We start from the raw sequence: 27437 nt of genomic DNA, 5'->3' as shown, positions 1-27437 counted from the left end.
AGTAATCCTTCCAAATAACATGAATAAATTATTTAAACTTCAGCTAAATTATTTTAAATTGTTTGATGTGATTTTAGTTTCATCAAAAGAAAACAAATATATCTGTAGATGTGTGCATGTTTTTAAGAACATTTTATATTGACTGTAAATATGTAAATCTATTTTTTATTTGCTTCAAAAAATTAAAGTACATTATGTAACTCTAAAATAAATAATTCAACTTAGCTTTACAACCTATTTGCTAATTTTATGTTTTAATATAAATATTATTAATTTTGTTTCAGTCCAGAGTTAGTAATGATAATTAAAGAATCTCACACTGAATTTTCTAAAGACTTGTTTAAAAAAAAAACAAAAAAAACCTACTATACTCTACTATTATAGTGTAATATTATGAACAAAGGTTGTATCATTGTAGCCATTAAAACTGTTACTATCCAGTGAAAGAAGTGTTATGATTTGATTTGATCCGGCAGTACCAGTAATAATTCTGCTCTTACCGCTGTTCTGACAGGTATCAAACTGGTTTGGGAATAAGAGAATCAGATACAAGAAAAACATCGGCAAGTTCCAAGAAGAGGCCAACATGTATGCAGCCAGGACTGCGGTCAACGCCACCAGTGTGTCGGCTCACGGCAGCCAGGCCAATTCCCCGTCAACTCCCAATTCAGCAGGTGAGCCTCGAACCCTGAGCTGAGACTGTTCAGGTGCATTGAAAGGAGCTCCATGGACTGAAAAATTAGATTTCATTGCGTATAGACTTGTACCCCAACTCAAGGGTTTAATGGACTCTGGTCATGTTTATGTGGACTTGCAGAATGCCTCTGTTCTTCTCAACTAACCCAAAGATTCACTTTGGCTTTTTTTCCACTTCTTCTCTTCCTTCTATCCTCTCTCTCTCTCTCTGTCTTGCTCTCTCTCTGTCTCTCGATGTTATTGACCTCTTGGTCTTGTGGACGTTAATTTTTCCTTCCTCTTGTCCGGTTGACCTCATGTATGCCATTAAGCCACTCAGAGGGCAAGCTGAGTCTTTTGTCATATAGAGACTTTGCAACTGTATTGGATTAGGACCGGGTGTTGAAATCAAGTTACGCCATGGTCTCTTTACATCTGGGGGAGCTGGGGTCCATTAAAGGACGAAGACGATTCTTTGGGTCTTCCTGCACATCAATTGTGACTTCCCTAATGAAACACTAGCTGCATAGACATTTAAATGTAATGTAATCTATGAGCCTTGTTTAACTTAAACAGTTTAGTAATGAGAATCTGTCTCATTCTTGTTGCTGGAGGATTTTTTTTCTTAACATTGCTTTGAATGAATGTTGACCTACAGTGTCTGGCAAGTGCAACTTAGGAAAAACGATTTGCAAAACAATATGAGGTTTACAATAAAATATATAGTACATTATGATATGATGTAATACGCTGCATTACATTACAATACAATATGATGCATTACCATATGCTGTATGATAAATTACAATATGAGACAATGTTGTACATTATTAAATGGTACAAAGTGATATATTGTGATACATTACAGTACACTATATTATACATTATCCTGCAGTACAATATGATAAATTATATTATGATACATTATGGTGCGGTACCATATTATAAATTAAATTATGATATGGTACATTATGATACATTATAATATACAGTATTTATGGTATGGTACAATTTGATCCATTACAGTGCACTTTTAGTACAAATGAGTATTACACTGTTATGATACAAGGCAATATGATACTTTGTGATATAGTACAATTTAATACATTGTGATATGATACAAAATGATACATTACGGAACAATATGCTACATTATGACAATGGGAGGATAGTACGTTATGACATATGACAATTATACATGTACCTTATACATATTAAATACAGTACAAAATTATACATAATGATATAATATATTTTGAAACTATATGTAATAAATTATGATACAGTACATTATAATATGATTTGATGCAATAAGATACATGACATTACAATAAGAGATATTATGCTTAGATATATGATACATTTGGATACATTATGATACAATATGAGACATCATGATACATTACAATACGCTATATGGTAAATTAGATTCGGATACAATGTGATCCAATAAAATATAGCTCATATACAATATGACACATTATAATGGTATATGTGATACATTACAATCTGGTACAATATGAATCAATATATTACAATACTGTACGATATGAAATATTACTATATAGCACAGTGTGATTTGATGTTATATCTTTATTGTCCTTTTGAGAACCATAGGAAAGATGTCTGCCAACCACACAAACTAACCCATTTAATGCTCTTTTGCTTGTGCATGATCGTTTTAACCCCTTACTCTGTCCCTCTCCTTGTCTTTTCACTTTCCTTTCACCTTTGTCCTGCTCTATATCTTCTCCTCTGCCTCTGTATGTATATTCTCAGGTTCAGCTGGCTCTTTTAACATGTCAAACTCCGGAGACTTGTTCATGAGTGTGCAGTCCCTCAATGGGGACTCGTACCAAGGGGGGCAGGTTGGGGCCAACATACAATCCCAGGTAGGCGATTCTCCAAGCTTAGCCTCTTTATAAAAAAACAAATAAAAAAACCTGACAAAAGTCTTGAGACATTATTCTACCGATGACCAGTCCTGGAGTGCCCAAAATAGCTTGACCTACACACTGAAATGGGGGTTACTTCTAGCCTGAAGCTCTCTGTTAATGTAGATACCATTGTCAAGCTATGGTTGAATAGACGACGGCAGACAGTTTTGGAAACGTTGCAATGCTCATCAGCACTCCTGACAAGAATTCACATAGCCACTGGTGCATTGTGGCACTCTGACCTTGCCCCAGTGGACAGTTCTGGCCAGCAACAGTGTTACAACTTTCACCAGAGATTAAGAAATCACCACCCACGGTGATATTCTCTTTTTAGTTTGAATGCTTTTAGCATCATTTCCTTATCTCACCGTCCCTCCTTTTCAATTCAGATCAGCTCTCCAAAAGCTTTAGGACGTTCATGAATATGCAACAGGGACAAGGCTTGTATGAGGTAAAGATGTCTTTGGGGTTTGCCTTTAAATATAGTTTTAAAAATTAGATGTGAGTTACAATTATAAATTAAAGCCAGAAACTTTAATTACTCATAGCAGACCTCCTAATATGACGCAATCTACATTTAACTGAATAACATAATCTTGGCAACATTTAGATGCGGGTTTTTTTTACCTTAAAAAAAAATAGAAGATGTTACTACATATTTAACAAGAACATACAAAAATCTTGGTTAGCAATATCATAGACTTTAATTGTGGCTTTAATACAAGTGAACCAAGTTTTAAATTTGATACTTCAATACAATGTAATAAACACAAAGCATGTAATACTTGACACAAAAAGCAGCTTTGCCTAGTTCCCATTCGGTTAGTGTAAACTTTATAATATTCATAACCATTATAGATCTGTTCCAGAGAAGTGGTAGCTTGTGTTTGTTTTGGCTCGTGTAGCATGGCACGTTTATGAACTATGACTGTGTTCTGTGTGTACACCAATGCAGTCATATTCAGCCACAGATTTTCAGTTTAACAGCGACAAATAACTGAGCATTTGCTTACTTTCTATCATTTTATCCTTTTGATTTGTCCGTTAGTGAGCTTGTATTAGCAGCCAAATCATACTGATTCATTTAACAAGGTTGAGTCAGGTCCTCTGGATGGGTTATTCTTTGTTGAAATGTTTTGTTTTTTATAAAAAAAAAAACTGCTTGTCTGAGGAGCTGCAACAAACTGTCTTATAAGTAGCACAGTGGATCAGCCAGTTTATTGGTGACAGCCAAAACTAGTTGTTCACATGCAAAAGGAGGACCATCAGTCGAACAATTGATTGTTAGTGCCCAGATGGTCGCTTGCTACCCACAGAGGGCTGGGTGATACTTGCAATAACAGTATTTTAAGAGAGGGACAGTTGAACATTGAGGACCCGCCCCTGTTTAATGATGGATGGGTTTTCTTCACAAAGATGGTTTCCTTTACTCGTCTCTCGAACGTTCCTCTCTATCTGTGCACATCTTCATCTCTGAAAGAGTGACCACTGGCCTGATGTGTACCTCAAACCCACACACACAAGCCAGTATTTGCAGTTTGACTCCCATCACCCTCTGGAGCACATGTTAGGAGTCATCAGGACTCTGTACCACAGAGAAGACAGCGTCCCCACAAACTTAGGAGCCAGGCAGAAGGAGAAATCCCACACAAGACAGACCCTGGAGCAATGTGGATATCCTAACTGGGCCTTCCTGAAAGCAGAGAAGAAACCCAAACAGGACTCCAGTCAGCCATCAGGTGAAAAGGAGGAACCCAGATCAGTGGTCATTCCATATGTTGCACGAGTTTCAGAGAAACTGAGTTGTTTATTTTCTAAACATGATGTCCCAGTGGCTTTTAAACCCCAAAATACATTACACCAAAGACTGGCTCATCACAAAGATCTGGTTCCCTGACACTGAGTAATATTGTGTATGCTGTTCAGTGCCAGGAGGGCTGTGATCAGTCTTACATCAGGGAAACTAAACAGCCTCTGGACAAAGGATGGCCCAGCACAGAAGATCAACATCATCAGGCCAGGACTCTGTGGTCTACACTCATCTGCAGATCAGCATTCACTCATTCAGAGATGAAGATGTTCACATCCTTGATAGAGAGGAACGATGGTTCGAGAGAGGACTAAAGGAAGCCATCTTTGTGAAGAGAAACTGTCCATCATTAAACAGGGTCAGAGGTCTCCATGTCCAGTTGTCCCCCTCTTACAGTGCTGTTATTGCTGGTATCACTCAGCCCTCTGTGAATAGTAAGTGCCTATCAGGGCACTAACGATCGTTCCTTAAGCCCCCAGTATACTCACGCGTACGTGAGTCCACGGAGGTCCGAGCTTACCGGCTTAGAGTCGAAGCAGATGCCCGCAGTGCATGTCTGCGCAAAGCTCAATTTTTACGACCGCGTACGTGTACTTGGTGTCGCACAATAAACTGCCCGGCGACGGACTGTTTTGTATGCGACACCAATGTATTAAATTCCCCTTCTTCATCCCTGATCTGGCCTTTTCTTTTGCTTTTTTTCCAAAAGGTAAGCGATCTCTTCCTCCTCCTCCGTTGACGCCATGACTGAAATTGTGAGAAATGAAGGAATTTGTCACGAGCTAATTAACATCAGGTCCAGTGTGGCTGCGGGAGGGTCTGGAGATTTCCTGGTGGGCTGGTCTGATGTGTGGGCTGCAGGTCCAGCGCTCTCTTTTTCTTAAAAGTTTTTTAACTTTTTATTAACAACATATAAACACAGAACACCGTTGTGGCTGGGGCTGCTAGCTCTCGTTTTTTTTTTTCGACCGTCAATCAATCCAGTAGGCGTGTCAGCAAATGACCAATCAGCGACCTCAATTTGTCCCGAAGGTAAACGCCCCTTGTCTGTGGAACTGCTCTGCAGCCGCTCAGGGTGGACGCTCGAGTATGAAGTCTCAACCCTTTGCGGACAGTGCACACAGTTTCCGCGCAGCTGACAGGACGTGGGAGTATACTGGAGCCTTTAGGCTGATGGTCCTCCTTTAGCATGTAACAACTAATTTTGGCTGTCACCAGCCAGCTGGTCGATCCACTATGAGAAGGTGCTGCTTATAAGACTGAGTTTGTTTGCAGCTCCTCAGACTGAAGAAGTCTTTCGAATAAAAGACAAAATGTTTCAACAAAGAAGAATCTGTCCAGAGGACCTGACTCAACCCTGTTAGATTTATCTATCTGGATTATTGAGCATGCATCAGGACATACCGATTCATTGTTTGTAACCTTTTCCTGTTTATGATACCCTTTTATTATCAGAGTGACCTTTCCCTGTGCATTGCTGTCTTTGTTGCACCGAGCTTTTGTCTGACCAGCCTTTTTGTCTGTCTGCTGTTCCAGGTGGATACTCTTCGCCATGTTATCAGCCAGACCGGAGGATACAGTGACAGCCTCGCAGCCAGCCAGATGTACAGTCCACAAGGCATCAACGTAAGACCTGTAAACAATCTCCTTCTCCTTCCTATCATTTGCTTTGTTGTCATCTGCTGCACTGACTCCCAAGTTTCTGGATGTGTGTAATATTGTGTAAATCTGGACGCTCATTTGGGTTTCTGCTTAGCAGACTTCTATGAAGACAAATCAGTCTTAAAAATAGACACAGAAGTGTACAAGATTTGTAAGCTTACAAAAGGTTCCACAGTTTCACAAACGCTTAAACAGTTTTTCAAATGTACACATTTTAATTTGCACACGCAGAAATATTCTGCGTGTACAAATTGTCAAACACGTGTGCACAAATCACCTGCGGTGGATGAATCAGTCAATGCGAGCCCACAGATCTGCTTGCTTGTGCAATGTGACTTTTGAGACTCTTAACGCTCCAGATTCACAAAGATAATGCTGCGTTCAAGGCTAGTGAAAAGCTGGGACATCTGAGCTTTACCAGATTCATTAAGTTATTGGGAAACGGCATTTCTAACTTGGCACAATCACTCATAACCCCTATATTAAAACACATACATTCAGAAGAACAATCTAATCATGTTTTATGTTTATTTCAACTATACAGTCCACAAAATTAACATTTTCTTGTTGTGTAAAAACTACCGGAAATATATTTTCCTGTATTTTTAGCAGAGGAAGAAAATACCGGAAAACGTAATTTAAGTGTATTTGCATCTGTGTTTTAATATATTGGTTATGAGCTATTTAGAAATAAGTATTTTCCCAATAACTCAGTAAATCTGGTAAGGCTCAGATGTCCCAGCTTTTCATCAGCCTTGAACGCAGCATTACCTTTGTGGATCTGGAGTGGCAAGAAAGTCTCATTCACACGCAAGCTGATCCATGCGCTCGTGTTGACTGAGGCCCTGTACACACGTAGCCGGATATCAGGAAAACCGAATAGTTTATCATGCGGTGTGGCCTTTCATCCACACGTGAACTCCGGTTGATGTAACTATAAACGAATAATAACAAAAACTCCGACCAAAGTGGAGATTTGAGAAATCTCCTCTTTCGGGTTTGCGTGTGGACTTTCGGAACCGGAGATATGCGCATTATGTCTGCGACAGATGGTGCAGCGCGGCGCTGACGTCACATGTGCGACAATTGTTTTTGTTTGCCCATTCATTCGGAGGGAAAATGACTGCGTTTAGGGAAGTACTAATTGTAACGCTGGTTCAGGCAATTTTTGCTTGCTTGTTTTTACAAGCACAACTGCTCCAACAGATGGAATTACAAAGGAGAAAAAGCGTTTGGCGTTCAGCTCTTTTACAGCAACTATCCCTACCGATACGGAGGCACAATACCGCCATTCAGCGTCGCCGTCGCCGGTTTTGGATCAGACCTGGACGCACTGCTGGCTGGTGGGAAAACTTTGAGAAGGAAATTGTTCTCCCACAGGAATGGCGTGAGAACTTCAGAATGTCACGGTCGTCATTACTGTCGCTCTCGGAGTTACTCCTTCCTTACATTCAAGGGAAGAGTACTGTAATGCGATCTCCAGTCTGTGTGGTCAAAAAAGTTGCATGCACGCTATATTATTTGGCTGACGAGGGAAGACTGCGTAAAACGGCCAATGCATTTGGCTTATCAAGACAAGTAGTCTCAAACATAATTAGAGAGGTGTGTAAGGCTATAACTGTGTACTTGGGACCATCTTACATAAAAATGCCAACAACAGAGACTGCTGTGCGTGCACTTGTTGAGGGATTTGAGCAGGCTTATGGTCTCCCTCAGTGCCTTGGAGCTGTGGATGGGACTCATGTGGAGATAAAGCAGCCATCAGCTAATTCTACAGAGTACCTAAATAGGAAGGGGAGGTTTTCTCTTAACATACAAGCCACCTGTGATTACAAGTACAGCTTTATTGATGTAGTTGTGAAATGGCCAGGGAGTGTGCATGATGCCAGAGTTTTTGCTAACTCCACAATAAACACAAATCTGAAAAACATGAAGATTCCCCCCTGTCCAAGACAAATTGTGGAGAACGAAGACGCTATACCCATTTACATACTGGGTGACCCTGCATACCCACTTCTACCTTACCTGATGAAAGAATATGCTAACGGAGGAAGCAATGTTCAGGAGCAGTACTTTGGACTTTCGTTGTGCCGAGCTAGAATGGTGATTGAATGTGCATTTGGAAGACTAAAAGCCCGATTTGGAGCCCTGAGGAGAGCCATGGACATCAATATGAACGATCTTCCATTTGTTATATATGCATGTTTTGTGTTGCACAATTTTTGTGAGGCATCAAAAGACACTGTGGATGAAAACAGAATAACTGAAGCTATTCAACATGACAGGAACAATCAACCGGACACACAGCCAGTGGTCAGAGGAGACAGCTTGGCAGCAGAAGGAAAGCGGGTCAGGAGAGTCCTCACTCAGTGTCTGGATCCATAAACACAAAAACCTGTGAACTATTTAGCAGACTGCGTTGTTTTTTCATAAAAAAACGTTATAGTTAGCACCATGTATGTTAGAGAATTTTTAAATTGTTTTGTGCAATGTTATTGCATTTCATTCTATTAATGCATGAAAAGCTACCACCCAGGATTTAGATACATTATATAATAGTTTGTAGCTCATTAGACAGACTTTTAAGTGAAATGATTTTACTTTTCTCTCTTAAAATTGGACCTGTAGTGTATTAAATAGTGCTGCCAATACTTTCTGATGAACATGACTGTATTTGTAACTGATAAATGTCATATTCACAAAAATTCACATAAAGAAACTTGCTTTTAAAATGTTTGTCAATTTATTCAAACGAACACACTTAACATGTTCTTATTTTGTGTTTCATTTATGAACAGATCAGATTATAACAGATCTACAACAGATAAAGCTTTTTAAACATGGGAGAAAAGCAGCACAGTTACTGTACACTTTTAAATCAGTGATGCCCAAGTCCATAACTTGGGAGCTACCACAGGTACATTTCAGCTGCATTTTCTTCAACAAACCAGTATGAAATAGCTGATTTCAATCATCAGTATGTATTTGATAGTGGTGTTTTGGAGAAATACATCTAAGTAGCAGTAGCTCCCAAGGACTGGACTAGATCACCACTCTTATAAAGATTCACGTAACAAAAATGTAAATAGTTAAAGTATTGTGCAATTGCTACATTTTAAGCTTTTCACAGTATGTATAAAAAGATAGCAAACAGAAAAAAAACACTGTCAGAGTAAATAACACTGTGATTAACAACCTGACATGTGTGCAACCTTGTGCAAAAGTGGAACTTGTATATACTTAACTGTACCAGACTTGTTTCGATGTATAAAACAGTACTCTACTGGTCACTAAAAAGGGCCTGACTGAATGAAAATTGGTCAGTGGCTTCAGCAGGTGTGTGGAACACAGCTTCAGTGTTCATAGTGTTTCCTGGTCTTGTGTTTTGACGTGTTCTGTCAGAAGTGGAGTTGTTTGGGTATGGGTAATTTGCTGAGTTTTGGTGGACAGAATGGTGGGCCATTGTGTGCGAATACATCGGACCTCTTGGCTCATATGGCATGTAGTGTGGTGGTTGTGCAGGTGCATGAATGACCTGTTTCAGAAGAGAAAACCCATCAACAATCGATGTGGTAAGTCTTTCCAGTGTATTGGACATTTTTGAATAGTTTTCGGATGCTTTTTGTTCTGATGTCTCAATGATTTCCACCAGTCTCTTTTTCACACGCTGGTCTTCCTCAAGAGCATTCAGCCACTGGGTCTCAGCAGGCAGCTTTCTCCTCAGACGGTCGTGTCTGTGTCCTTTTAGTTTTGCCTTCAAAAGAGAAATGAAAATCATCACAATTAAACATAAAAAAGTAAACCTGGATCATGTTGATGTTGTACTTTTCACATCACTTCTACATAACAATATGTAATAACAGCGTATCCAATGTTTGCTATATGTCTTAAAGTGTATTTTGTACCCACCACCCCATCAAACTAATGAATATGTAGGCCTAACATAATATGAGATGAGTAAGAGCATGATGGTGTCATTTCTTTTTTGCAATAATAATAAAAATAAATCAGCAACCCGTACACAGTAAAATATAAAAAACATCACATTCCAGCCTCCACTACACACCTCAACTCTTGCATAATTTTTAACACACATATTGCCTTAACTGTATTTTTAATAGCAACACAATTCAACAAACCTGTTCCGTGAATTATAGTACATCCAACAGATGAACATTTACAGCAAAAGTACTTTTATTTATGAGGAATGGACAGAAAAATATACGTACATCAAGCAGGTCTCTCCTCTCCTTTGAAGTAGGACCCACACTGCTTTCATTATCAGACCCTGTGTCTGCTACATCCATGGTAGTGGAGGAAGAAGATGTGGATGGTGAGGGTAGGGTCCGAGAATGATCCAGGTCAGCTGTTTCAATACCGGAGGATATGGTAGTACTAGCTGGAGAGCCACCCCAGATTTGTTCGCACAGTTCAAAGTACAGAAGAACCACTCGACCGTGTCCACTCCTGCGTCCTGTATCAACAGCATGGCGATATTTACCTCGGACTGCTTTCATTTTTGTTGTTAAATTCCCGCGCGTGATGTCGGCATGTGAATGGGGAAACTCGTCGGAGGACTCCGTTGGGTAATGCTCTAAAAAAAGCGCTAAAATATCAACATACTTGTTCTGACAGGATTCCCAGTCGACATTTTCCTGAGTTTTATTAACTTTGTACTCCAACACGGTATTTAATAGTAGTTCAACCTCGCGGTCTGTCCACACAAACGAACCTCCAGGCGCCATGATTCAATACTAACAGGAAGTTGTGGTTGCTTTGAAGGGTTGTGATTTGCTGATATACGTTTCACCTTTGCACTACACTGCCTCCTATGGGTTGGGCATATTCTTTACAACGCTCTGTGGTGAACATCACCGGGTTCATGTAGACGATCATTTTCTCTATCCGAACATGTATGTACGGCGATATTTTTTTGCGCGGATATTCGTTTTTTCAAACACCAGGCTACGTGTGTACAGGGCCTGATTCGTCCACAGCAGACGATTTGTGAACGTGTATTTGACAATTAGTACGCACAGAATATTCCTACTTGTGTAATTAGAAATGTGTGCATTTGAGAAACTGTTGATGTACTTGTGAATCTTGTGGTCCGCTTGTGGATCTTACTGTGCACATACAAATCTTGTACGCTTGTGTGATTACTTTTGAGACTGATGTATCTTCATAGACTTTGGTTGGGTTGGGCTGCTTTCCAGACAGTCGCCCCCTCCCTCCTTTATTCCTCTCTACTTAAGCTTTTCCATAGTAACCAGTGATGCTGAGTCTGAGCTGGAGATGCTCCTAGCCTATCGTCGGAGATTAGCCTTAGCAAGACACCTGAAGTGGACACAAACAAGGTGTCAACCTCCCTCCTAATACTAATCTCTTTTTCTAGAAGAAGACAAACTTATTGTCTCTTACACTGAGTCACAAAAACAAAACATTAATTTTTGCCATTTCTTAAAATAGCTTCCCTAACTTCCCCCATCCAAGCCTGAACCAGTCGTCGAAGTCTACTTTCTGGGCGGGACAGGCGGCACTGGAGGCTGCGTGTTAGCATGCAGATCCATAGCGACAGGCTGCGCGGAGCTGAGCAGAATCAATACGACAGTCACAGGGACAGAAAGAGCGGGGCTTTGGGCTAACAGTCCAAGCACATTGGCCAGATCAGTCATCTACAGGAACAGCAGCCCTGACAGCCCGGCCTGCAACACCCCTTTGTGCTAAAATAAGAGCACAAAAGCACTACGCAATAACATGCAGCACGCTCAGCTGGGAGTTCAAGAGATCGTGCCGCGAAGACAAATAAAATTCAAAGTATATTTGTCGCTTATTTTAAATTTAATGTCAACAAAGTGAACGGTTTGCTAATAAAGGGTTAAACTCCACTTCCATCAGAGAAAAGTGGCTCAAGACGCATTAACGAATAAATACAGTGTTTTAAAATAGTGTAAAACTCCTATTGTGGTGCAATTATTACAAAAAGATAACATTTTTTGTTTTAATTTTAGTAAAGCTCATGACTAAAGGTGTCGTATTTATGGAGCCCGAATGATCTTTTTTTCCCTCTTTTAAGATTTACTGACTGAGCTCGTGCTTCACCTCTCCTTCTTCATCCTTGAACAGCAATTACACCCCTTAAATTGCTGGTGGGTGTCGCCTCTCTTAGAGGCTGGAAATGCTTTTTTCTTTTTTTTTATTCTTTTAGCTCCTGAATGAGATGACAGACGGTCTTTACGCCAAATAACAGGGTTTGGAAATAAGAGGCTGCCAAAGCACATTCCCAGCACTCACTAATAGCGCGAAAATTGCAATTAATGTCCTAAATGGTCTTTAGTCGACCTTTTATCATGATTTGAGATCCATTTTAAAGAGTCACATTTTATTGTGATAATTTATTCTTTTATCAACCATCTCAGGGGTATATTCTGGGATACATGAAAGCTTTTGTGTAGTCTGCGTTTCATCTCCTCTGTTTATCTCACATTATGTCAGTCCTGTTGAGAGGAAAGTGAGAGAGGAGGCACAGTCTCGGTTTTTATTTTAGTGATCTGTCTCTGGGAGTGTTTATTCCTGAGGAAGTCGTTCATGTTTATGTTAAAGTTAGGGGTTTACCTTTAATTTTAGGAGTCCACACGAAGCAGCTGGAGCTGAGCTTAAACTGCTTTTTAGCCTTTTTTTTAAACATAAGCAAGAAAAGCAGCCTTTCAAAACCAGTTGTGTCGCATGATACCACTCTAAGTGCCCTGAGATTTTTAAATGTTATTTTACGTAACTAAAATAATTATAAAGAGTGCATTTTTCTGCTGACTTTAATTTTCTGCTACATATTAAGGCACACTTTGCGCTTCAGCGGGTGTTTACAGCCGGCTGCTGCTTGCAAGACTTGATTTAAAATAAATTACATGGTTTATATTTAATGGAATAAACATAACATTTAATTTCTAGGGCAAAAGGTTTAGATGTTCTGCCAGACGCATCAGCTTTGTTTGTAGATTTTACAAGTGTTCCTTCCTGAATAAAGAACTACTGTATGGCGTTTGTTTCGGTCCCTAGACGCAGAAGACAAGAGGAGACACAGCAGGGGGGCTTTTGTCAGCGCTAATTCTTGCTCTCTGTTGTATAAGAGGCTTATAGCTTCCTTAAAATAGAATACCAATAAGGGTTTTTAATGTTTTGTACATGGTTGCATCATATTTTTATATGGAAAATGACACCTCATTAGTGGAGCGAGCATTCAGCATCATAGCTGAGCGTTTATAGCCAGAAACTGCAGTTAATTAATGACCGTCTCCAACATCCAGAGTCTTTCTGTCAGGATTTTATTGGTAAGAAACCTTAGAAACCAGTCGTGTTGCATTGTGGGGTGGGGGCTGTTAGAGTTAGCTGTTATCCTGCGTTAAGGCATTTTAGCTGATTATGCACTCAAATTTAAGACCCGTTTATCTGTAGTCAAAGAAAAGCAGGTTGAAGAGGCTGATTTTCCAGTTCACAACTTTTTATTCTAACCAATAAACTAAGTCTAAAGTATTTTAAGGTAAAGTTTTAAAACAAGATTTTGTGTAAAACATTACAATAGTTTAGAAGACATGAAATCCTCATTCATATTTATGGTAGGGTTAGTGGGGTGGCTAATTCTTTATTAATTCAACATAATTTGTATTTTAAATTTAATAATTTAGTGACTTTTTGATCTACTGCGTTACAGTTTATCCTTAATTGTTTATGTTTATTCCATTGTGCTGAAAGCTGAAATGTTAAACTCCAATGTAAATTTTAAGACTTTTGGATGGAGAAGACACTCCCACATTTATGCAGTTTATTTATTTATATAAAAAACACTGTCTTTAGGTTAAAAATAGTTTGCTAAATACAAGATGTAGCTTTTATTTTGTCTTTTGTGTTACATAAGATGAGCTCCAGATTTATATGTAACTTAGAAATAGGAGCATTACTGTCTGTCTTTGTTCTTTCAGATAAAATAAGCTTTTTTTTTTATGTCAAAAACTGTTCTGAGATGAAACGGAAATATTTCATGAACGCAAGAAGTACATTTTTAGAAACGCTTATTCTCTTATTCTGTAACAAGACAGGAAACTATGGCTTTTATGAACACAAGAGAAATTTGTATAATATACTAATTAAGAACAGCATTTAAACAGATTGTGTAATAAGTGTTGTGGTGGACTTTTTGGACCCACAAGCCAATCAGCTTCCAGGAAGCATCCGCTGATTGAAGCAGGCACTGACATCTCAGCCTGACACAGACTTCATGACCCAAGGTTAATAAGTTACGAAACAGGAGTCGAATAAAGGACCTCACAGTCCTGTCATCAAAACAGTTGAACTGTCAGCAGCGATGCCTTTTAAATCCACATGCTTCAAAATGTCCTTTTCATAAGATGACATACTAATCATGAACCAAACCACAAAATATTCTTGGAACCAATAACAGAATCTCGTCCACAATGCTGATTGCTGACTGGGGCAGCTGTGGCTGAGTGGTTAGAGCAGTCGTCCTCCAGTGGGAGAGTTGGGGGTTCGATTCCACCAGCAGTCACATGTTGAAGTGTCCCTGGGCAAGACTGAACCCCTCATTGCTTCTGATGTGTGTCCCATCATTGTGTGAATGTGATCTAAAGCTCTGATTAGTCTCTACAGATTCAGATTAGCTTTGTAGAGATGTAGTAGAGTGCTGTGTGAATGGGTAAATGAGGGTATAGGTTGTATTGTAAAGCACGTTGAGTATCTCGACTAGATAGAAAGATGCTAGTACAGTCCATTTACCATTTACAGCAGAACTCTACCAATGAGTTGTTTAAGGTTGTGTCCATCAGTGCTCTCCCATCTGGCCCTGAAGGTTTGATTTGTTGCCTGTTAGTCTTCCAGAAATTTAAATAAAGTGCTGGAACTAAGAAACATCACAAATGTGCAGGGTAGTGTGTCTTATCTGTGTGTTTAGTTTTTCTGTATTTGTTTTTGTGTTGTGTTGCTGTGTTTCTCCAGTCTTCCTGTGTTATTTCTCATCTTCCCTCCATCAGCGTTTTCAGTATTTTTCCTCTGTCTGCCACCTTCACCTGTTCCCAATCCTAATCACCCCAGGTGTTATTCATATTGTCACATCAGTGTCCCTTTAAATAATGTCTTCTTATGTTTGTCCCTCGTCGGTGGATTGTGCTTCCCATAGACATCATGCTCGGTTTTGCTCCATGTCTCCATGATCCTTTGCTTTTGTACGTTCACTGCCACGTCAGCTTTTTGTTTTTGATTACGTAAATTGATATTTTTCTTACTTTTGTCCTCAAATTCATTGCCAGTCTGCGCCTGGGTTCAATAATGCAGGTCATGTTACAGTGGCCCTCAAGGACCAGGATGGGCCACCTGAAGTCAGGGGTGTCCAAACATTTTCATATGGGCCAAAACTATCAAGATGAAAGGACTCGTGGGCGACAAAAATGTGAATTTAACTCAACGTGAACAATATTTTGTAGAAAGGACAAAAATTTACTAATTTTGGTGGAGAAAGAGTTTTAAATTGTTGTAGATCCAAAACTTTAAAAGCCTCATCATAAGCTTTTTTTTTTTTTCTATTAAAAAGGATACGATTTATTTGGTTTGTTGTTTTCTTGTGTTTGTAAAATTCATTTTAGTCTGTTCTCAGCAACAAAAGCATAATTTGAGTAAGTGTCCTTTAAAAAGTGGGTCGATCAGCCTTTTGGACCATGGACAACCCAAACGGCTGATCGAAATTCTCAAAATCATCCAGTTGTCAAGTCTCTACAACAGATTCATAGAAGGTTTGATAAAGTTGATCACCTCGTATGCAGATGATACCACGTTATATTAATGTCCAGTTTCCCTCCTAGTTATTTTATCAACTGCAATATTTAGACAAGTTTTATGAATCATTATCCAAAAGTCTCCTTTCTGGTAGGAATCAGTAAAGGTTTTTGTTGCTTTGTACCATGAAGTAAAATAAAAAATATTATATCCAAAGGTTTGTATTTAGTTTAATAATGCTCATTTTGAGAAGGTTGTTTTTCATCCGTTTCACAGTTAAACCTTAATATTAAATAACAAAGGATTACCAACTAATTTGCAGAAAGTCTGTATTGACCTTTTAAGCCTGCTGACCAAAATGATACCATTCTTAAACTGCAGTTGTGGGCCACACAAAATCACTCCAAGGACCGTAAATGGCCCTCAGGCCACACTTTGGACACCCGTGCCCTAAGCTGACCCTAAGTCTTGCACTTTTGTGACCTCTGCTCCTTGTAGTCTACCATTCTCCCTCTCATTCTCACACATGTACTCTGTCTTACTACGGCTGACTTTCATTCCTCTTCTTTAAGTGCATACCTCCACCTCTTTAAATTCTCTTCCACCTATTCCCTGTTCTCACCTCAGATCACAGGTGCTTTATTCATAATTTATTGTTAATTACTTAATGTGTTTTTTTCTTTATTTCTTAAATAATACACCTTGTGTCACCTTTTATCTGAAATGTGTCCGTTGAGTAGAAGCCAGTCTCCTGAATTGCTCAAAGTCAAATGAGCTGCAAGTTTTTGTTCAAGTTACAACCCTTCTGTAAATTTCTCGCACAGTGATGACAATAATCCAGTCTGGGTTTTTTTGTTGTTGTTTTTTTATTGTTCATGTTTCCACTAAGTTTTGTTCTTGTTGTATATTCACAGACAAACGGTGGCTGGCAAGACGCTCCGACTCCTTCGTCAGTGACATCGCCCACAGAAGGACCTGGAAGCGTTCATTCAGATACTTCCAACTGAATATACCCATCTCCACACTTCATCCACACAAAAAAGAAAAAGAAAGGAAAAAAAGCAAGGACTGGTGTTGTTCCCCACAGTATTAAACAAAGGAATTCACTTTTCCACCGTTTGGCGAGTTCCTTCGAGATCCTAAAAACGACAGAAAGTTTCTCCGCTTGGACTTTTGAGATACAAAAACGAGAAGTTTCACAATAAAACTTTTAAAAAAAAAAAGACGTCGACCGAGAGTTTGTACAGATTTCACATTATAATCAGAGGGCTGGGGTTTACTTATTCACTCATAATGTTTTCACTCGATCGGATGAAATGAGACAAAGTAGATCGACTAAATCATCGGTTCAACTTCATTCTACCTCTCAGCCACCATAACGAGTAGAAGAAAATGTCAGTGACCATTCTTTGTTTTTTTTGTAAAAAAAACGTTTAAAAAAAATTAAATTTTTTGCCTTTGCAAGCAGGAGGCACATCTTCTTACATTTCGTTGTCTCTCACCTACTCTATGGTACGCCATTTTAGATGAAATATTGCTCAGTTGTTTATGATGTGTGCTCAATTAAAGTATGTTCATCCTCCCCTTCTGTCTCCGACAAGTCAAAACTGAGTTCTGTCAGGAGATTTTACCTCGAAGGTAACCCTGTGAAGTATGTTATCTGTAAAACAATAAATAAATACTTGTCATCAAAGCAGACAAGCTTGACATCATTCATTAAGAAGTGAGATGTAAGTGGTTTCACACATTGTTGGAGCGTATTTTAAACATAGACGCCTGATTTATTGACAAAACTGTAAATTACGTGTTCTGTTTGTCTTTGCTGGAACGGAGAAAAAACATTCAGGATATTTTTTATTTCCATTTATTTCACAACAAAATGTCAATTGCCAAATAACTGAAGAGTTTTTTTGTTTTTTTTTTGTATCCTAAAATAATTGCTACTTTTTCCTTTATCTGTTTGTTTGAATCAGCTTTTTATTTGCAGATTGTTGCCACAGAAAGGAATTAAAGCTCACAGAAAAGTTCTGCAAGAATAATTGTACGAGTTTTTTAAACTGTAAAGTTAAATTAAAGGTACTCATTGCAAACTATAAATCAAAACTTATTCTGGACTGTATCATATGGAGCAGTTTGAAAGAGTTTACTCTTGTATTTTTCCTGATATATTGATGCACTAATTTGAAATGTGGTACGCACTCAGTGTAAACAAAACACTCGAGAAAGCAGAAAACTGTTAAGAGCTGGAGTCATGTCATCGACTTGCGTGAGATACATTTTCACATTAGGCTGGACATAGTCTGTGTAGGTAAATTAAAACAGGTGAAGTAAACGCTGTTTTCAAGTCTATTTTAATTTAAATAGTTTTAAAATCTGCATACTTTACTCAACAGATCTGAGTGTAAATATGTATCAATACATCAAACTTTATTATCTTTACAATCTCAAATGGCTGCTCTGAAAACATCACCACCGTTAACCTGTTTTTTAGTGTCTTCGGCTGTTTCTGTAGAAAATTAAACGTTTAAATAAACGTTACGATTTTTTTATACGCCTGTCGAAGGCGGGACTTTTGTCCGGGCTGTAACTTCTGATCCGCTCAAGATACTGTAATAAAGCTTCATATACTTATGCATCATCACTAGACAGAGTGTTGCATGTATGTTTCATCACCCCAGCTCAAATGTCAAGGCCACAAATCAAGGTCAACGTTTTAACAAGGTCTTTGCTTGTCCAGAGCATAACTTCTTATCTGCTGAAGATAGTTTAATGAAACTTACTCCTTTGTACCACTACAGTGTGTTACGTAATCTTTTCAACACGTCAACGCTATAGTCAAGGTCACAAATCAAGGTCAAATGTTATGCAAGGTCTTTGCTTGTTTGGGTCATTGCTCTACATTGCTGTATAACAGACTATCGGCAGGCAGTTGTTAGTGTTATTGTTAATTCAAAGACATCAATTGATATGAGAAAAAAGGGTGCGCATTTGTTTCTTTATGATTTTTTTTTTTTACCGGTCTGCATAAGATTGCAATGAGTACCTTTAAATAAAAACTGTCCCTAGCATAAGAGGCTATGAGCATACAGCCACTGATCTTCATCACAAGAGGAATAAAACCCAAACTGCTGCTCAGCTGATGGACGGTTTGCTTAAAAACAATAAAATTCCAATATGCTTGACTTTATTTGTTGTTCTCTAGAGAGCACATCCACATGGAGACATAATGTGGCTTCAGAAACTCTATAAATTTGACACCAAAAGCAAATATGGAGTCGAACACTTCAGGTTCTGTCCATCATTTATGAACAAAGCATTCAAGATGGGACTCTCAAAGAATGTGCCCAACCTTGTTTATAGTTATTATTTTAGGTTGTGTGGCTGACTTGTTTTTGTATTTGGTTTTAACGGCATGCCGAATTCTTGTTTTTTTCTTGTTTTTGTTTCTCTCGCGTCGTGATCGGACTCATGGATTTTATTTCCGACATGTGTTTTTATGTGCACCTGTTGTGCTTGACTTGCCTTGTTGCAAAGGGTTTTCAACACATTAAACTGATATGTACTACAGCACAGTTATATTTCAACTTTATTATTGGTGTTTTTGTTACTAATTTCCTAATATGAGCTTTAGAATCAATAGAAGTCCCAACAGATACATTTACTGTACAGAGCTTTAATTTTAAAGGTAGCTGGACTCTTCATTTTGCAGCAAATACACAGAAACAAAAATTGTTTGGAGATTTATTCCTGCTCCAGCTGAACGGCTGCGTGTGTTTTTGCAAATAAGTTTAATCACAAGTGGTCATTCTGAACATATGCAAGGAGGCAGGAACACCCACTCGTGTTTATCTGTTCTGAGACCAGCCAGGATTCATGTTGGCATACAGCGTGAGGAGGCAGGTTTACCGCCTCTGAAGCTGAAGGCTTTAAACGCCTCACAGAAGTGATGAATTATGGGATTGATAAGTCATTATGGAGAGAAATGTGTTGCCAGGTGTCAATAAGCTACTTTTGATGTGAAGTTGTTCCAGGCGTTTACACGTCCTTCAGCACAGAGGGATTGACGAAATGAAAAATAGGAACGATTTCGAAAGAGAGCAGCAACGAATCCAGAAACAAATCTCACCGAAAATCTTTGGAAAGAACCAAAGTCTGCCTCTGCAACTTGGATTTCTGCAAACGCTGCATATAAACATAAACTGGGAAAAGTGGCAGAAAATACCAACACATCTAGAAAATTGTCATTGGTTTAAAAATGTTCTTATCTTTTTAAGAATTCTGGATTTGTTTTCTTCTTCGCACACCGCCAATTGTAAGATAATGTACCTGTGTCTGTGTTTGTGTCTGTTAGCAAAATATCTCAGGAACTGCCGGACAAATTTTAATGAAACTTTCAGGAAACAATAATTAGTTTTAATTGTTCAACATTTAGAGTCAACTCTGTTCAAAATGGCTGCAACAGTAAAGCAAGCTTAGGACTTTATATTATTCAAGAAAATCCAAATCACACAGTTTGTCTTACGGCTGACATGTGCCACGGACTTTTTTTTTCTTCAAATATAGCAAGTGAAGGAAAATTAAAGCTTTGTGCCACAGATGAATAACAATTAGTTACACATTTTAAAAGTGTAAAGAGAAAGAATAAATGCAAGCACTAGTGAATTTATTGTGTGAATGTTTATGAAGCATTCACACTATTGTGATCCATTTTTCTTCTGGACATTTTCGGCACGTTCTTGTCTCGCAGTTTTCAAGCTATTACAACAATTCATAAATAAAAATGTTCAGCTCTTTCAGGACAATCCTGCTCTGACTTTTGATATTGGTGCAGCTTTAGCTTTTTGAAATATTTAGCATTTTCAGCCCCCTTTTTTTTCCTCATAGAAAAGTGAATTGAGCTCATTTTACATCCTCCAAATCTTTAGATGTGTTTACAACATTTTACTACTCCTTTCACATTTTGTTCTGGTTCAGCTTCTTTCAGCTTCCTTGTGCAAAACTTTTTCCAATTCCTGCTGTTTCTCCAGCTGTTTTGTGCTCCTTTCAGATTACCCAGTATTTCTGCTAACTACAACATTGTTGTCCTTCTTTTAACTGTTTTTCCATTTTCAGCTTGTTATGCTCCTTGCAAATTAGTTCTGCAAGTTTCAGCTTTTTCTGCTAGTTCAGCTATTTAGCTTTTTTTTATACTCATTTGAGCATTTTCAACTTATTCCACATTTTATGTACTTATTTCTACTTTTTCAGCCTAATTCAGCAAAATTGTGCTCTCTCCACTTCCTTCTTGGAATTTCAGCTTCTTTCTGCTCTTTAGCTACTTTTCAAGTGTTGTTTATGCTCATTTCAGCTTTTTTCACATATTTTTTTGTGCTCATTTCTGCTTCTTTTAGCCTAATTAGGCAAACGTGTTCTTTCTGCTTTCTTCTGCTAATTTAAGTTTTTTTCTAACCATTCAGCTAACCTTTTAGCTAATTTGATCTGTTTTCAGATAAATTCAAGTTTTTGTAGTAATTTCTGCTACTTTCAGCCTAATTAATTTATATGCTAATTTCAGCTTGTTATGCTCTTTTCAACTTTTTTCTGCCATTTTCAGCTTTTTCTGATCTTGCAGCTACTATTTAGCTGTTTTATGCAAATTTTAGCTTTTTCAGCTAATTACACATTTTTTAGCTCATTTCAGCTCTTTCCACTTCTTCTAGTAGTTTAAGCTTCGTTTTGCATTTTCAGCTACCTTTCAGCTATTTTTTTTAACTAATTTCCTCTTTTTTGTGCTAACTTCTAAACCTAATTCAGCAAATATGAGTTCTTTCTGCGTTCTTCTGCTGATTTAGACTTGTTCTTCCATTTCAGCTACTTTTCAGCATGTTTTTTTTAGCTCATTTCAGCTGTTTTTCAGCAAGTCTTTCTGCAATAAGCATTCAAACATGCATTTGCACAGAAATGCAAATTCTCTACAGGATATTTTCTCTTTGCTGTTGCTGCTGATAAAGCTTTCAAACTAGGAGCTAGATAAGAGAGAAGGACAATATCATCTGTTCAGATACAGCAAACGGCAGCGCTGACATTATCTGGCTGGACAGTTGTGTGTCTGTCAGAATTATTTTCATGGAGACTGAATATTCCTAATTGGCCAAACAACAGGGTCTAGGGTGTAAGGGAGCAGTTGGCGGTAAAGTCTGCAGACGGTCACAGGCCTTGACTGCTGAGCGAGTGTGAAATGCCAAAGCCAGACTGCTCCCTGCACCCCGAGGGCACCGGAGGAGCCGGCCAGCAGAGAGGGCATCAAAAACAATGTGACAAGACTTCACCCAGAACTATCTCCTGGCCTGTGCAGCCTCACACTGCTGCAGATGAGCCTGATTATTCCAGCATGAAGCCTGCAGCTCAGCCTCCCAAACAAAAACCTGCACGGACAGCGAAGGGGTTTTTGACCGTATTCTTCGGCGGTTTTGTCACACAGCATCGTTTTTAACACCTCTCGGTTCCTTTGAGGCGGTGCGGGCTGATTGAAATCTAATGTTGCTGTTGACATTTGCCTCTCTGGCTGTCATTGCACTCTTTAAATTGCAGTAGAGGTGTAAGGGTGGGCGGCCCAGACACCTTGTCGCTCCCCTTTGCTGCGGCGGCCAGCAGACCGCTCTAATGTGTGGTGACACAGCAGCTCAGACCCTGCTGCTGCTGGACATGCTGCCACACGGGTCTGAGGGTGTTTCCTCCAAAATACACTCATTCACACACTGTCACACATAACACTGTGCAGAAAAAACAATAGGGTACCACATCTTTTTTATATTACTGAACTATAATTTTCACATTTGTCATGTTTTTGTAAGATAAAACTTCTTTTTTGCAAGTGTAATAGTGGAAATAATGTGGATGTATGTTTAGATTAGAAACTAGAATCGCTCTGAAACAAAGCAGACGTGTCTCTTTACATAAAACAGAGACATTATTGTACAACTCCAGTTCCCACTGCTGCAAAATGTAAATACAAACTGAATGCAATAATTTGGAAATCTGATGTAACCATGTTTTATTCACAATAGATGATGGCGACCATATAAAATGTTGAAACTAGGAAATTGTATTGTACTTTAGCAAAAAAAAAAAAAAAAAGGGTAGTTTTGAATTTGATGGTAGCAGCAGATGTCTAAAATGTGGGAAGAGGGGCAACAAAAGGCTTTAAAAGTAGATGGAGCTGATAAGAAACAGCTGGAGAAGCATTTTACAACTAATTAGATGAACTGTCAACAGGTTAGAGGAATGAAAAGAGCATTGAGGCTGAATCTCGTAAAGATGGGCAGAAGTTCACTAGTCTGTAAACAGTCTAGGAATAGTGGCACTATCTCAGAATAATGATTCTCAACAGAACACTCAGAAGATGTTAATTAGCTAATAATCAGCAATTATCAAACAGTTTCCAGAATCTGGAGAAATCTCAAACTCAAAGGACAAGACTATTGATGGTCAAAATGGCCCGTTTGGGCGATAAAATAATTTGGAACAGTTGTTTTTGAAATTGTGACCTGTCCTCTTGCCCAGTGACTGCTGGACATGGGCACCAGTGACACCCGCAACCCGAAAATGAAGAAGCAGGTAAAAATAACATATGGATGGATGTTCCAGAAAAGGATTGGATGTGTGGAATGTTGTGAACGTATCACAGTGACATCTGGTGACCAAACCAGTTCAAGATTCAATAAGTTTGTCACAAACACAGCAAAACATAATGACCAAGGACATTCTTTTCTATTTCCCATTACATAAATAAAATAAATAAACTAAATAAAGCAATCAACTTTACTGTAAACGTTAAAATATAAAACAAATGAAAAAAGATAGATAAATAAGATGCACTTGTTAATGAAGGACATTGGGACAAAAAGCCCAGTTTAGTGATTATTTTTTCACTCATTATTTGTGTTATTTTAAAATATTGCACTCAATAAAAAGTGAACATTGGCTTTTTGTCTTTTGTAACATTTGTGCTGGTTGTTAGTATTTAATTGGAAGTATGTTATATTTAAATTAGTCTGTATTTGTAGGAGGCGTTTCTGTACATTTGAGTATTTTTTGTATTCAGGAAAAACAATCAGTTGAACAAAATTTTACCCCTCTCCACGTTAATACTATTCCAAAATCCAAAGACACATTTAGTACCGGACACTCCGGTAAATGAGGTGAGACTTTGAAAATACACTGCAGTTTATGAGTTTAAAAATATTTTTTACGTGGGGAGGTGAAAGGCGAGTACACAGAAATAATCAGTCACATATAAAGTAGACACATACTTTTTTTGTAATTGTATTATTATTTTATTTTATTCATGAACAAGATAATAATATGTGTTTTTGACACTGAATTTTAATCCACTGTTTCACGTGACACGCTGCACTCTTAGCAGATAACCGAAGAGTATTTCAGAACATTTGCAGTGTTTAGGTACGAACCAAAAACTGTTTCCATTATACCATCACTAATTGGATGTCTGTGATCTTCAGGCCCTCGGGGGCCACTGCATCAAAACAGGTCTGATTCTGTTGAGGACATCCCAGCATGGACTCAGGAACATTTCCACATTTGTCTGTAAACACAGTTCAACCTGACATCCGAAACGTCTCCATCTTCTCTGGACAGTTTATTTAAAACGGACTGAGACAAAGTGGGAAACTCTTCCTTGGTCAGACAAACCAAAATGTAAAATTCCTTTTGGAAACCATGAACACCACATCCTACATACTAAGGTGGAGGGGTCCATACAGCCTGTTATGAGAGCTTTAACCAAAACCATGCCTCTCTGATGGTATGGGGGTGCATTAGTGTCTCTGGCATAGGCAGATTACACATTTTGACAAGCACCAACAATGCAGAAAATACATACAGGTTTTAGAACATGTCATGCTCTCATCCAGACATCTCTTTCTAGGAGGTTCTAGCATATTTTATTATTTATTTATCTGTTTAAATAAAGGTTGAATATTTTAGTAAGTCAATGCTAAACCTCATACTGCATTGAAAATATTTGACACATCAGGAAACAAAAAACAATACAAATCCAGCCCCAGGACTGCTGAACAGCTGGAATCCTTCACCAGACTCGAGTGGGACAACATTGTCCTCTAAACCTCCAGCAGCTGCTCTGCTCAGCTCCTAGATGTTTACAGGCTGTTGTAAAAAGAAGGGATGCCTCACAGTGGGAACATGACCCTAAAACAACTGTCTGGAGATGTGTGGCTGCCATCACATTCAAATATTAACATTTTTGGTCCTAAAAACGGTACAAAGTCTCATTTTGAACTTTTGATGTTTGGGTTTATAAGATTTGAAAACCATTATAATCTGTTTTTATTTACATTTGACACATCCCATATTTTTTCAGAACTGCCTTAAATGGAAAAAGTTGATCATAATTCATACGTTGTAATAAAAGCAAAGCGACTTCCAAAAAAGGGTGACTGTTCCATACTTATATTACTGTTTTTTTTTATTTTTCATTTACCCTTTATTTATACAGGTAGTCTCATTGAGCCACAAGAACTCATTTTCAAGAGAGACCTAATTAACCTATTAATTACTGATTCTATATTTTATTAATATATATATATATATATATATATATATATATATATATATATATATATTAACTGTTTCTATAATTTCTATAATTACCACTTCTTTTTACACTTTATATTTTTGCTACTGTTGGATGTAACTGGGACCCTGTGTACACAATTTCATTCCACCTCATGTACCACATGTGATGCGAATGGCAATAACGAACTTTGAGCTTATACAATTTTTTTTAATCCTCAACCAGGATCTGCATAATCCCTGCACAGTGTATCTCATTCACCAACACACCCATTCAGTGTTTATAACGATAAATATTTACATATGGAACTTTTTAAAACCTTACTCACACAGCAAAAAGCACATCAGGAGCAGTGGAAGGTCAGTTTCTTGCCCAGAGACATTTAGGGACAAAATAGATGATTAATAATAATAATAAAATTAATTATAATAAATTATAAAAAAAAAAAAAAATTTCACAAAGAGATTATTTTCAAGCAATATGTCTTGAAGGATATTTCACTTTACCTTCATAGCCTCACTTATTGCTTGTCCTCTACATCTCACACCAGTGAGGCCTGCAAAGTCCGCCTTCTGCCCCCGCTGACCCCTAAAAGGTTAGAGGTGGGGGGGGGGCTGCAAAAAGAAGGAGAAGCAACACTCTTTTTTGGGGGGATTGTGAGCTCTAAATGTGGGGTTGCAGCGCCCCTTGCGGCCGCAGCGCAGTCCAGATTCCTGCACCCAGACGCCCCTCCTCTTCCATCACCGTGTCAAAGCCCTCTGCAGGCGTGCACCAAAACTTTTGCTCACACTGACTGAGCCTTTCTTTTCTCTGTTGGCGGGGGGAAGCAACATGGCAGAGGTTGGCGTTCAGGCCGGAAGAAGAAGAAACGAGGGGATTGTGGTAATTTAATGCATGGATCTGGACAAGAAGTGCGCAGTTGGATGCGCACGGTGCGCAGTCGGACCTAACTTTACGCGCTGTTGTCGTGGTCGCGCTGCAGACACTTTAACTTGAGTTTCTGCAGCTTCATGTTTGATTCTCTCCTCCCCAGATCAACGACGACTGGCCAGGTTACAGCTTGGACCTCTTCAGCTACCCGACCCATTACTCTGGAGACCTGGACTGCGTCATCATCCCGCATGGAGTCATTATGGACAGGTTGGTTGGTTGCGCAAGAAGACGTGGCTCTGATTGTTAGATTAGGAAGATAAAAGTTGGCTTTGTCTTTGGTTTGGACTTTGTGCATCTATTAGGGGGGAGATCCTCTGTAAAATGATTTAAAACAACAAAATACAAGTATTTTTACTCTGTTTTTGCAGTTTTTAAGTACGAACATTTTGTTATAAATAAAATAATTTATCCATAAGAAGATGTCATGAGTTTAAGAAACTTTCTCTTGAATCACACAAGAGAGGAATGTTTGAAATATAATTAGAGTCAGAGTCAGAGTTTCTTTATTGTCATTCGCACCTCATGTGGTACATGTGGTGGAGCGAAATTATGTACACAGGGTCCCAGTTACATCCCACAATAAAATGTATAAGAAAAACAGTAATAACATCTAAGATATGAACTAAGAAAAACATCAACTAAATATACACTAAGCACCCATAACATAAAAACATTGAACATCAGCACAAACATGAACATGAGTCTGTGAGCAGATGTGCACGCATGAACACATCAACATTAAAACAGATCAGCAGCAACATGAAACAGATCAGCAGCAACATGAAACAGATCAGCAGCAACATGAAACAGATCAGCAGCAACATGATATGGTTTTTCACAGTGATTATTCTAGTTAGAGATTCATGAGTCTAACAGCCTCAGGGTAGAAGCTGTTCCTCAGTCTAGTGGTTCTACACTTAATGCTCCTTAACCTCCTTCCTGAGGGGAGTGGGGCAAAAAGTGTGTGTGCTGGGTGGGTGGGGTCCTTCATGATGCAGGTGGCCCTCTTCCTGCATCTGGAGGTGTAGATGTCTGTGATGGTGGGGAG

At 38.6% G+C, this 27437-nt stretch overlaps 4 protein-coding genes across 5 annotated transcripts in view; 2 read left to right on the top strand and 2 right to left on the bottom strand.

Annotated features, from left to right (window-relative positions):
* The window catches only part of pbx1a (pre-B-cell leukemia homeobox 1a), a 78721-nt gene extending 61165 nt beyond the window's left edge, over positions 1–17556 (top strand). The window contains exons 6-9 of one of the 2 annotated variants that reach the window (XM_037682234.1): positions 515–674; positions 2455–2567; positions 5959–6048; positions 16779–17556. In XM_037682234.1, coding sequence (XP_037538162.1) covers positions 515–674; positions 2455–2567; positions 5959–6048; positions 16779–16871 — 456 coding nt within the window. In that variant the 3' untranslated portion in view covers positions 16872–17556. The remainder of the gene's footprint in view (positions 1–514; positions 675–2454; positions 2568–5958; positions 6049–16778) is intronic. The other variant, XM_037682235.1, reaches the window with a different exon arrangement.
* LOC119414221 (chloride channel protein 2-like) overlaps positions 1–27437 on the bottom strand; it is a 553451-nt gene that overhangs the window by 354687 nt on the left and 171327 nt on the right. The window lies entirely within an intron of this gene.
* Positions 9111–11046, bottom strand: LOC119415097. The gene is made up of 2 exons (XM_037682242.1): positions 10314–11046; positions 9111–9838 (listed from the first exon to the last, which is right to left on the bottom strand). Exons 1-2 carry the CDS (start codon positions 10827–10829, stop codon positions 9365–9367), a joined length of 990 nt encoding a protein of 329 aa, XP_037538170.1. The 5' UTR covers positions 10830–11046; the 3' UTR covers positions 9111–9364.
* LOC119415101 (hypoxanthine-guanine phosphoribosyltransferase) overlaps positions 26201–27437 on the top strand; it is a gene marked incomplete in the record, with an annotated part of 14034 nt that continues 12797 nt past the window's right edge. The window contains 2 exon segments of the mRNA XM_037682246.1: positions 26201–26338; positions 26490–26596. Coding sequence (XP_037538174.1) covers positions 26288–26338; positions 26490–26596 — 158 coding nt within the window.

Source organism: Nematolebias whitei, chromosome 9, assembly GCF_014905685.2.
Source record: "Nematolebias whitei isolate Nwh7 chromosome 9, NemWhi1, whole genome shotgun sequence".
Lineage (NCBI taxonomy): Eukaryota > Metazoa > Chordata > Actinopteri > Cyprinodontiformes > Rivulidae > Nematolebias > Nematolebias whitei.
This window is presented reverse-complemented; position numbering and strand designations above follow the sequence as displayed.

What these genes read in the sequence shown, in the direction of transcription:
- LOC119415097 (XM_037682242.1), bottom strand. Translation starts at nt 10,829, where the DNA reads ATGGCGCCTGGAGGTTCGTTTGTGTGGACAGACCGCGAGGTTGAACTA. An exon ending in AGAGGAGAGACCTGCTTGAT is followed by an intron (nt 9,839 to 10,313) that starts GTACGTATATTT and finishes TCTCTTTTGAAG; the next exon opens with GCAAAACTAAAAGGACACAG.